At 36.0% G+C, this 12,320-nt stretch overlaps 1 protein-coding gene across 2 annotated transcripts in view; it reads right to left on the bottom strand.

Moving 5' to 3' along the window:
* Positions 1-12,320, bottom strand: part of LOC134530600 (diacylglycerol lipase-beta-like) — a 148,796-nt gene that overhangs the window by 31,147 nt on the left and 105,329 nt on the right. For both annotated transcript variants that reach the window (XM_063365582.1, XM_063365583.1), the window contains one exon: positions 8,641-8,748. In XM_063365582.1, coding sequence (XP_063221652.1) covers positions 8,641-8,735 — 95 coding nt within the window. In that variant the 5' untranslated portion in view covers positions 8,736-8,748. The remainder of the gene's footprint in view (positions 1-8,640; positions 8,749-12,320) is intronic.

Genomic DNA, 12,320 nt, shown 5'->3' with positions numbered 1-12,320 from the left:
TGTTTTACTATTTATTTTTATTCGTACAAGTTTTTTTTTAAATATGTAATTTAATGAAAAATATGGCAGTGTCCACGCCTTGACTCTAGCCACATGCAAAAACAAGACGAATAAATAAATAAATAATTTTCACATCAACTATGATCGTCACCGCTGATGTCACCTGCATTGCGAACCACGGCATACCATTTGACACTGCTGACCGTGGCCTTCACGTCCCAAGGCCTTCCGAGGCAAAACGAGGTTTCGTCACCGCGAGATTGACACGGACAAAAACCACGGAACTCGGCGCCGACAGCACGGAACACTCGATGCGCGCCTCAGCGGGTCGCTAGTCTGGCTGTTGCCGCCGCACTTTGTGCCGTCCTCCCAAATAAATGACTGTCAATTTTGAAAACCTCTGAGCTGATGTTTGCAGCGAGAGAGTATTGAGTTTGTTCGTTTACTTGTAAGAAGTAAATACGAAAACTACCAAACCGATTACAAAAATTCTTTCACTGTTATGAAAGAACATTATTCCAGATGGACATAGGCTGTGTTTGATTATGTGGGAGTAATTTCTTAAATGCGACTTCCATCGCATGGAACGGAAATGTGCAACCACGGTACTGACATCTGTGGCTAATGGCGCGAACCAAAGTTCACAAAGTTAAAGGGAAACTTCATAGTATAAAAGGTTTAATGAATTTTAACAAGACAGGCAGTATTTTAATAAAATTCCTTGTCGAAAATCAGGTTCAAACCAGAGGTTTAGTATTTTTTTTTTAAATCTTTTTCGCACTTTTTCGGAGTCGTTTCATTATATGGTTATAATTTCGGTCTGCTGATCAAAAATAATTTCATAATCGACGAACCTGATACGGCAGCGAATTCTAACGGCGGTGGCGGAGATTACGTGTACTGCGCGTCTAGAAACGTAGTTAAAACACAATTTGTGTATATATTTATTACGCTTGGGCATTGTTTTAAAATATTCTACGTTAAATTTCATGTCAAGAGTTTCGTAATATAAGTGTGTTGTAACATGGGAACACAAAAATTTAATCGTAACCGAGGTTAGATGTTATAGGCTATGTATATCACTGGCCGAGTACTGAAAGACAAGCTCAATTTTTAATTATGGTTCTGTAAAATATAGCTGTATTTGTACCTAAAATTCTGGGCTTAATATTATTAAACCGTTACATATATAACCACGTGCGCCCGTACAGGCACGCGAGCTGGTACGAGGTGCACACGTACTATCGACACATGCTATATTGTATACATTAAATATATCTAGTATACCTCACAAGTGAACATATTTTTCTAATCTTAACTCAAGTATTTCTGTGACTATCCTTGCCATTAATGTAGAAACAGTATTGGTTACATAAATTTGAATTAGAAGGCCAGATACTAAATTTGGAACTTGACATTATTGGAATCTCAGTTTTTTTTTACACCGATTCTCAAGAGCAAACTTTTTCTGTTATAAATCTATATGCGCCCGTGAGAGGCGAGGTACCAAACCTTTAGTTGTTAACAGATCAGGTGTCTCTAAACGAAAATGTCACAAGCAACAGATATATCAAAAACTCAAGAGTTATCGCAACTTAAGAGAGAGAAAGACAGCACATCCATATAACCATTTTTGAAGGGGAATATATGTGTGTATATATACTATTGAAGAATAAGAAAATAAGAAAGAAGCTAACATGTTTTTACATGCTATAAATTTTTATTTGATATATTTAAGGTTTATATTAACTTTAATTTGTTCCATAACCATTCAATTTATTTTTCATTTTTTCATTGAAATATTTATATCAATAAATATAAGTTTTGCGATTTACTCACTGTGTTTGACATTGATCAAACAGAAGTTATATTCCATTAGTTTATACTTCCAAAACCACCAATGTCCAAAAATCATTCGAAAGCTATTCATGTCAATTTTGCATTTTTTCGTAACCAAGAGCAAGAAAAGTCTTATTCATATATACAATTTTTATACTAAATGAAAACACAGTAACGATTAAATCTTACTTACTATTTATTAGTATCATAAGATGCCGGTCAATGTTTTTGTTTCCTTCATATAATTGGGAAATTTAGACTGTCTGGTTTGACAAGTGTGTTCCTAATGTTTTGATAATATAAGTTGTAGACATATTTACGGTGTTTTCAGAAGGCACAGGAGGTAGATCCCGTAGTCTCGTAAGCGGGGCAGTACGAAGTAGGGACCGGTTCTGCAGGAGGCTCGGGCTTATCACGTACCTATCTTAGGTAGAGGATATTGCAGAGTACAGCGGGTAGAGGGTGTTGTAGAGCAGAGCGTCTACTGGAGTCGCGAGCTGTTCCCCTCTCCACCCACACAAAAAAAATTTTCTTTACCCTGCGACCCTGTAATTTCGAGGCATAAACTATGTTTACAGCTATGTATTATTTGATAATAAGGTATGCTGTACAGATTTTTTTTCTGTCCATTATATCGAGAAGCCAGGGGGGAATTCCATTATCCCTGTGGCCAAGAACCGTGAAATGAAGGCATCCGTGATTTGCAATGTTTCCAGAGAAGAGGGAAAGGAATTTTTGTCATCTTACTCATCACGCCTTCGGTAGCGGCGCACAAGGACGACAGTGTAAGAAGATGGTTGTGGCAATCAGCGATTCGTCAATATACACCGTGGTGTAGTAGTTAACCCTCCGCGGATTCCGTTTCGTCCAGGAACACCAAAGTAGAAAATGTAACTTCTGTGAGGATTCTTGCAATGGTAAACCTTAATTTAAAAGATTTCCATGGACATACGCCATTGCTGCTTTTGACTGTCATACAGAAACCAAATGAATCAACAAGAAACACACTAACGCGCAGAAAACAAGCCAAAATCAGCCGATGTAAAATGTAAAACACAAAGACAGCACAGAGAGAATTCTGTGGAAGGAATTAGTAGGAAAAAATTATCACAGCAGAGACAAACAGTGGGCTGACAACGAGACACACAACCACCTCCTGGACAACACAGTGACAAACAGAAGATCCCAACTATGATAAAAAAAACAGGCAATATGGGCAACACAAAGGCAACACAAAGGCAACACAAAGGCAACACAAAAACCCAGTGATGAAACTAAACAAATGTTCTGGACAATACAACTACGCACAGACGAACACAATAGGCTTCATACAGTTGCGACGTTCGGAAACTAACATGTTCCAGTGACCAGGCACAAACTGACATAACTGTTCTGATTTATTGTAAAACCTTAAATTATTATCAACAACTTTCGTCTGAAATAATGTTTATACTACAAACCATTAATGCAGGGGGTCGAATAAACAGGAGTTGAATAACAAAAAAAATTCAAAACTTTCTTAGTAATAGGCACACTAACAAATAAGTTCAAATTGTTTGTAAACCTTATTAATATTATCTAAAACTATTGTCTAAAAATTTTTTTTCATACAACCAACCATTGCTGCGACGGGTGGATGAAAAAAAATTAACGAAGGACAAAAAAAATTCAAAACTAAAATAGGAAAGAAATTCAAAACTCTCTTCGTAGAAGGAATACCATCAAATTCGTTCACAATGTTTGTGAATATAATAATTTTTAACCAAATCTTATGATAAACTAATTTTTAAAGTAGTAAACCATAACTGCAAGAGGTTGAAAAAACCTGGGGTTAAAATAAGAAAATTAATAAAACTTCCCTAACGTAAACCTTTTGTAAACCAATCTTATTTTTGTTTAACTTATTAAATATTTTTTTAAAGTTTTGTTAAAAGTATATTTTTATATCACCATTATTGCAATAGGTGGAAATAACACGTTTTGAACGACAGCAAATTCATGACTATCAAATTCGTTACATTTTATTGTAAAAATCCTAAATTTCATTTTAAACATTTGGCTAAAACAATTTTTGATGAAAAACTATCATCATTAATACAGGAATTGAAATATAAAAAAATACAAAATATCTTTAGTATCGAATTCTTTCAAATTTATTTTAAACCATCTTAATATTATCTAAAACCTTGGCCCCAAGAAAATTTTTATATGGATGTAAATTTGTGTCTGAAGGTAAAAAAAAAAAAAGTATATCTACCTTACTAGGCATAATATGAAATTCGTTTAAAGGTATTCAATTCTGGATGCATCAAGTTAACATTCAAAATATTTTCGCTGCATGGAGTATGAGAAAATGTTTAATCGATCATTTTGGAATATTGGAGAACATACTGGATGTAAGAAGTTTTTAAAATGTTCCAGGAGTTTTCAAGTTTCCAAAAACATTTGGATAAAAAAATGTACTTCGAAATCTACCTACGCCTGTAGGCTGTGCCGAAAGGGATATATAGGCTATATATAAATTTTTTGTGTGTATGTATTGAACTTTCTTGTTAGTTATTGTGGTTTCTATACGACGTACAGTTAAAGAAAACCAGCAATAGCGTATTTCCATGTTAACATTTTTAATTTAAAATGTTTTTGAGCTCGACCAAAATCGTTTAGGTAACCCTAAGTGGCTTGTTGTGATAAAATAAAATACACGAGTGTAGACTGACCATTATTGTAATTTTCGGAATTTTTTTATTTGTATTTAACATCTCATCGACATTAAGGTCGTTAAGACACGGTTTAGTGTTGTAAAAAAAATATATTTGTGATTTATTATTTGAATGAACCCAACTCTCTAGCAATACGCGGCCAATGAGCTAACCAAACATAACATACAGATAACGTCTACGCTAACAATTACAGGAACTCGGGACACTGCTCTTGGGGGATCCAATTGTAACATTCCGCGGAGGAAAGGTTGGGTTTAAGGGGGTATGTTCCATTCCATTATTTTATTTTTACGTGTAACATGGTTAAACGTTTAGACTTTTTGAGTGGCCGAACTTCAAAAAATTGAATATATGATAATTTATATATGCATGTATAGTGCATACATTTTGCATAATTATATGGCATGTTGTATTTTTTTAAACTTTTTTTTGTGCAGTATGGATAAGGAGAACCAAATGGAATTTAAAAAAACTGAAATTTTTTGTGTTTAAAGGCAATGCTGGTGACTACTGCGTGGCATGTTACAAATTTCTTTAAGAAAAAATAAATTTAATTTAACCTTATAAAATCATTAAAAAAACTTAAGGTTTTTTAAAAGGCTAGCTAATTTTTTTTTCTGAAAGAAATTAACCATATCATATAGCAACCAGTAAAACTGACTTTAAACATACAAATTTTCAGTTTTATATTCCATTTCATTCTCTTTATCCATACTGCACGAAAACTTCAAAAATGCAACTTTGCCAGCTTAATTATGCAAAACATATGCGATATATATATTTTTTCGTTTTGTGAAAGTTCAGTTACAAAAAGTCGGCAAATTTAACCGTGCGGAACGTAAAAATACAATAATGACCTGGAACGGGACTTACACGTACACCCTTAAATAATCTACGGTGATTTGACTCAACCATGGAAATTTCAGTTTACGGATTGCGCGTCAGTTCTAAAGTTGAAGTCACTCTGGTTATGGCAAGTTAGCAAAAATCAACAACTGCATGAAGTGCTAGAAGTTTAGTTTCATATCTTGAAAGGAACTGGAACAATCGTCAAAATGTTATCACTAAGCGAGCATTTTTCCTTAAATACGTTAACATCAGCAAGAATGGTATGGTTAAATTTAGTAAACAAAAAAATAATTGTTATCCAGATGGAAGAGGGAGGTGTGAACGAGTTCTCATTTTGAATTAAACTACCAAAGCAAAGGCTGCACAAACCAACTTCCTAAATTCTTACTCCCATGGTGTCTGTGTCTCGGCACATCCACGACGAAGGTCGGACCGCGGTAGCCTGAGGAAAGAAGTGCTCAGGAGGAAATGAGAAACAACATCGCGTCCAAGATCTGGGTTTGGCTTCCTGCCAGCAAACAAGACATAAGCGTTCGTTAACGAGCCATCCCTCTCTTGTAACGATCGTGTCATGAGTGGCAGTTAAAGACCACATGGCTCCGCCCTGCTGCGGGGCCTCTATCCAAGCACCACCGCGTTCTGCGCTTCCAGGAACGTCGTGGTCGACTTTCCCGCCTATACGCGAGCACACATGAGGCGTGCCGAGCTTCACACGAAAATACGCCGATTTGAAAACTGCTCAAGATACCGGGCTGGTGACTGTCAGTGATGGGCATAGCCTATTTGTTTTCGTAAATACGAATACGGATGTACTAGCAAAAATTATTTTCTACGAATATGAATCTATTCGTATTTGCAGGCGTGAATACTAATATACGCGTATTTGCATGTGTGAATACGAACACAGTTTACGTGTGAATCTTCGTATTAGCATATAAATGAATAAAATATTCATATTCGCGAATTCTTACTCGCATATATGAACAAATATTCAAATTCGCGTATTCCTATTCACCTATCAGTGAATACGCGAATTTACCTCATTTATTAATATTTACACTGTTTTCTCTACCTCTGGACCACAATTTTGGGTACATCCCAACATTCTAGAGGAAACGTCAGAGTCCACACTCTACCAGTCCATCCTCTCCCTAAATGATATTAAATATTTAAACCAACACGCGTTTAGAGACTTTCTGGAATAATCTTAGCACTTGGTATTCCTGCGCGCAACCAGGCCGAACAGACGCACGCGGCGACCAGAACTGGTCTAAACAAGTCCTCGATGTTTGAACCCAGGATGCAGGTACGTGCAGAAAACATTGGTCGCGGGCGAGAAACAACGCGCGGTGTTCGCCGGGCGACCGTGAAGACCGAGCACGTACTAACACCGCAGAACAGACGCAACTCGATGCCAGCGACCTTCGGCTTCGGTGCAACTGTCGCTTGTTTCCGGAGCTGCCGCTGCGCCTTGGAGGCGCTGGCTGCTTTGGCGACCGCCCACACTACACACCGACACTGCGAGAATGTAGAGGGCCGGCACGTACGGGGGAGGGGAGGGGTGCAAAATCCCCGCACTTTATACACTTTTTTCTAAATGGAACAGAGATATTCATGTGAGATTAAATATATTAGTACCTATTGTACATTTATATGAAAACAATTGTATCACTGCAAAATAGTTTTCTCAGTAATACTGGGTTCGGATCCTTACCCCGGTCATTTTATTTATGATTTGTGCTGTCCCAGTAACTCCAATAGTTAAAGATTTTTTTTTTCGACAGTTCCGTGGAGAGCTTTCCAGTATTAACTGCGCACATTAATAAACATAAGGTTGTTGTAACTTCTGTACTTGTTATTTTCCATTAAATATTAATTTTAGACATTTTTGATATAGATTTTTTTCTGAAACAATGTTATACTTTATCTTATATTTTTATTAAGTGCTCTTTGCTTTATTTTAAACTTTATACAACCTAATGTAAGAGTTCTTAAATACATTTTATTTATTTGTCTATTGTTACAATTATTAAAATATTTTCATTAGTCAAACAACCCCACGTAGATTAAAGTGAGATGCACTCACACACCAGCTAGCCTTTGTAAATGCTAAATTGTTCTGTTTAATCTAGAGAATTGTAATCAAAGTGTAAAAAAAATATGAAATAAATAAATTTAGTATTATATTATATTAAAACAAATGTCCATCCGTCGCGTTGGCTGTATGGAAACATGTTAAAAACAAGGATGTTGTGGAATTTAAAACTGCATTCTCCTCTTTACTCTTCTCAGCGTGGATTCACGCATTACCGTGGCCAATAGTCATTATCAAATAAAAGCTGGTCTTGGTACAACACATGGCAAAAGATGACCATCTTTTTTCTTTCTGCTGGTATCACAAACTACTGTTGCTTCACCTTAAGAATCTGGTAATATGCTATTGACTTTCCTTCGGCAGTCGCTGCATTCAGCCTCGTCGAGTCTGCATTCCGATGCCTTCTCTGGAGTAATCGTACATGAGAGTATTCGTAATTAAGTCTGCTTTTAATTCAGTATTCAATGTCAATCATAAGTCTTTTCAAGTAGCCTAAGTAATACTCCATTTTGAAACTTTTAAAAGCCAGTAAAATATTGTTTTTCCCCAGGAGATTTTTTTGTTTATTTAGTAGTAACGAAACATAACGCAAAGCAAAACCATCCACGAGTTGGTTCTGGCAGACCCTATCTACACATTATGTTTTAGGCTATAATTAACGTTTATTCGTTCATATTTTGAAGTTACTGTTTCAGCCAGATATTAGAGAAACATACAGATGGAGGAGCATAAGGACCGATTCTAGACAAAGGGGGGTGAAGCCAAAAGGGGAGGGATATTCCAGTGTTCTACACGCATCAAAATGGCGGCCGTTTACAAATTTAGGTATCAGATGTACATGCATTGGAGGTTAAATTGGAGAAAAAAATGCCAACTCATATCATTATATTTGTATTATGAAGATTCTTTTGGACTTAAAATATATGTACATAACATATTAATTAGTATTAATTTGATTTAATTTACTTCCGGACAGCTCAACTGCAGTCGTTAATAAAAGCAGGCTAGAACAGCTGAAACAAATATAAAAAAAACGTCCGCCATGTTGGTATGTGAAAATCAGAAACAAAAAGGCTCCTTCCTAACGTCTGGTTTCAGCACGAGAGGAAGGGCTGCAGTCCTCCGACGGGCACTCACCACACGAGGCGGAAGGCGATCTCGAAGAGGCCGGGGTAGACGAAGTCATCCGTAGCTGCCAACCACTTGCGGCCGAACAGCTTGAGGGCCGGCATCGCCCACTCCTCGCTGCAACGAGACAAGACGGCGCCGGTCAGCGCACAGACAGAGAGGCCGACCGGGCATTTGCCCAGAGCGATAGTGTCGAGGGACAGGAGAATTTGAGGTGAGAAAAAAAAATATTTGAGGGATGGGAAAAACAAGTTTCTTAAATTCCCTTGTAAAGGGGAAACTTTCGTTTTATAATAACTATGCCAGTGCACTTTAAAATATTAAGGCCTTAAACATAATACTTAAGAAATAGATTTATAACTCGTTTAACAATATATAGTATACACGAACTCGTGTTTTATTGCGGTAGCTATAACAGCTATACAAAATTACAACAATTTATTACATTTAAATAACAAAAAAAAATATGTCTTTGAAAAAAACCTTATTATTCTGTTGCACAATAGTCTGTTTCAAAACTTATAGTAAAAAAGGCTTAAATTTGTAAATTTTAATGATGTTTGAGGGAAACTGGAAAAGGAAGGGGACGGGGGGAGGGGAGAGAGGACTCAAAAGCCGTCATACTGGTTAGAACAGTTTCTATGACCAGTTTTCTTTTTGTTCAATGCTGAAACATTGTATACGTGAAATAATTTATCACACATTGATAGTTTTAAAAAAGACCATAACTACGTGTCTTTTATCAGTAGTATTACAGTTTTCGTAATTCCAGAAAATAAATTAGCTATATATAAAACGTCAATGACTTGAACAGTGTAAACTATTTGCAGCAGACAGTCATTGTAAACTTCAGAGGCTTCCAATGAATCATATACTACGAATTTGTAAATCTAACGATACAATATACGATACAATAATTCTAACGATACAATATGTGATAAGATATTTTTCTACGGCCAAAAAAATTGTTGAATGACACGCCCGAAAATCTGCGTTCGTACAACTTCAGAAATTTGTTTCCGGGAATAGAAAATTATTTGACCTTATTAATGTGGCTCAACGAACCCAACCAAGCCTTCATGAAAATAACAATAATTCCGAATTTGCAGAATTCGGGCGTGTAGCTTAGTATGTTTAGGTTCACCCAACCTTAATCATACTTACGGCCCGAAAAACTTGTACAACTATAGTTAGGTTGGCAGCATATCAAGAAAAATAGTTTATCACATAATTACATAAAAAAGGTTCTGCGTTTGAATTTAGGCTTAATTTATTTAATTGAATTTTCAAGATTGAGAAGATTTTGACAGCTAATAAAAACAAAATAATTTTTTTGAAATATTTTTAAACTATATCAAGTAGTACCTAGAATAAAATTTAAACGTAAAAATAATTTCAGTTCTGAGATCGGTTTGATTCTCCTTATCGGCAAAGCACAAAATGTTATATAGCTATGGTGTTATATTTACAAAAAATAGCCCTTCAAGAATAGTAAAAAGAGAATAAAACAAACAAAATGGCATGTGAGTAGGGATAATTACTGTACGCGAACATTATTTTTAAACGCAATTTTGTTAAGACAATGTTCCCGTAGCTTGATCACGGAATGAAGATATGAATAGTGTATTCATAAACGAAAGGCGTATGTATTATGCGATTATATCGGATCAAAGCAATAGCCGCACACCAGATTTGTACGTACGTAGTAAACAGGTGCACCAACTTTCTCTGCGGGCCGGCGTGCTTTGTGTACACCCGCGTGTCTATGACGTACACAACCCGTGGCGCTAATTTCACTTTCTTCTGACAGCCACGAAAGTTCAGTTATTTCCTCCTTGTGCCAGTGCCTTGAAAAACGATTCACATTAATCGTGCTTGACCTCTCAGACGTAATCCACTATTTCCAGGAAGTAGATATATGCCCACTGTCCCTACAGATACTATTATTACCTCGCTGGGTTGGCTGAATTAAATCACAATGGTTTAAATAAAGTATATTTTTAAACCAAGTGTTTTGTTAAACCAAGTGTTTTGTTAAACCACGTGTTTTGTTAAACCACGTGTTTTGTTAAACCAATTTTTAATGCATTTTTAAATAGAATATCTTAACAAATTTCAATGAATGGTCCAAATCCACTAACAACAACAATAGTTTGCTCATTAATGCTCCTTTAGTCCATTGAAAAGTTACATTTGGGGTTGCGTTTTTTAGAGGACGCAATTTTATTTTTTTGATGTGTAGGGGGGGGTCAGTGTAAAGCTAAAACCAAGTTTTTGGGGTCGCCACCCTTGTCCCACAGCCGCCATCTTGAAAATAGGGGTTGAAATGGTTTTTACGATATATCTCTTAAACTATTTATTTGATAAAAATAATTTGACAACATTTTTTGTTGCAAATTAAATTCTCTACAACTTTGATCCAGTAACTTTTTGTCGTAGAACTATAAATAAAAATGTTATAAGCGAAAATCTTCAGAAATTCGAGAAAAAAATTTATATTTTTCGATATAACTTTTTTTTAATCATTTTACGAAAAAATGATATCTGACCATTTTTGTAGATCGTTTTTTGAGGAACAACTTTTATTCGCAGCATTTTTTTTATTAAGTCAATAGCTAAGGTTTTACAGCGCTCCGAAGTGAGTACTATTTTTCAGTACTCTTAACTATACCTATATTATACGTGTGTACTAATAATATGTCATCAGTTATTTTTTTATTTTTTATTTTGTTATTATAACTTTTTTAATTACAAATTTTGAAATATCATTAATAATTAATTATTGACTCTTTTCCCCACCACCCAAGAGGTAGAGTCTAGAGGCGCGTTTTTTTTTACGTGGTATCCCCAATATGCATAATCCACGGTGATTTTCTAAATTAGAACTACTCCATCCTCAGTCGTTTCGATGGACCAGGCTGCGGCTCAGCATCTGATCGGCTTTCTGAATTAAATACCAGTGGGAGAACTGGAGAAGGAAGGGGTGTTTATGTCGGCGGTTCATCATCAAAGTCATTTTCATTTATTAATGCTGAGAGTTCCATTAAGTTGCTGCAAGTCTCTCCAGAACAATGGAAGCACACTGCAGAACATTTCAGCCCTGCTTTTCGACATCCACACATCGCTCCACAGTTTCCTTTGAATTTGCAAAAGATCAATTTTAGAAGCTCAGGGGGTGCTGGAGGTTTAGAGTTCTGAACTGGCATCAATAATTTTCCACATTTTTTCCAGCGCCAATAATTACCATGCCACGACTGGACCTGATGGTAGACTCGGAAAGTATGAAAGCGAGCTGTGTCTTGTGTTGGAGGAAGTGAAGATAAGTTAAATGTACTTTTTGTCACTGCCTTGGCGAATTGTTTGTATCTTAGCCTGTCAAGAGAATTATCATCTTTATTACCACCGTATAAAGAGATAAAAAAAACGTTCACCAATTACAGTGAGCAAAGCAGGGTCAACTCTCTTGTTGAGAAACAAAGCCGTTCCACTTGCAAACTCTAAATGTTTTTCCAGGTTTTTCACAAATTTCATTTTACCGATATTGTAAGGAGCTGAAGTTGTGTCACATCCGGAAAAAGCATGAAGAAACAGCAAGTTATCCACAATGACATTTCCGTACATAAAACCTGACGCACAATATAATTGTTCTGCTGTTCGTCCTTTTGATGGTTTTAAAAAAAATACATTTG

The sequence above is a fragment of the Bacillus rossius genome, chromosome 3, assembly GCF_032445375.1.
Source record: "Bacillus rossius redtenbacheri isolate Brsri chromosome 3, Brsri_v3, whole genome shotgun sequence".
Taxonomy (NCBI): Eukaryota; Metazoa; Arthropoda; class Insecta; order Phasmatodea; family Bacillidae; genus Bacillus; species Bacillus rossius.
The sequence above is the reverse complement of the archived record's forward strand: the minus strand, read 5'-3'. Positions and strand labels throughout refer to the sequence as shown.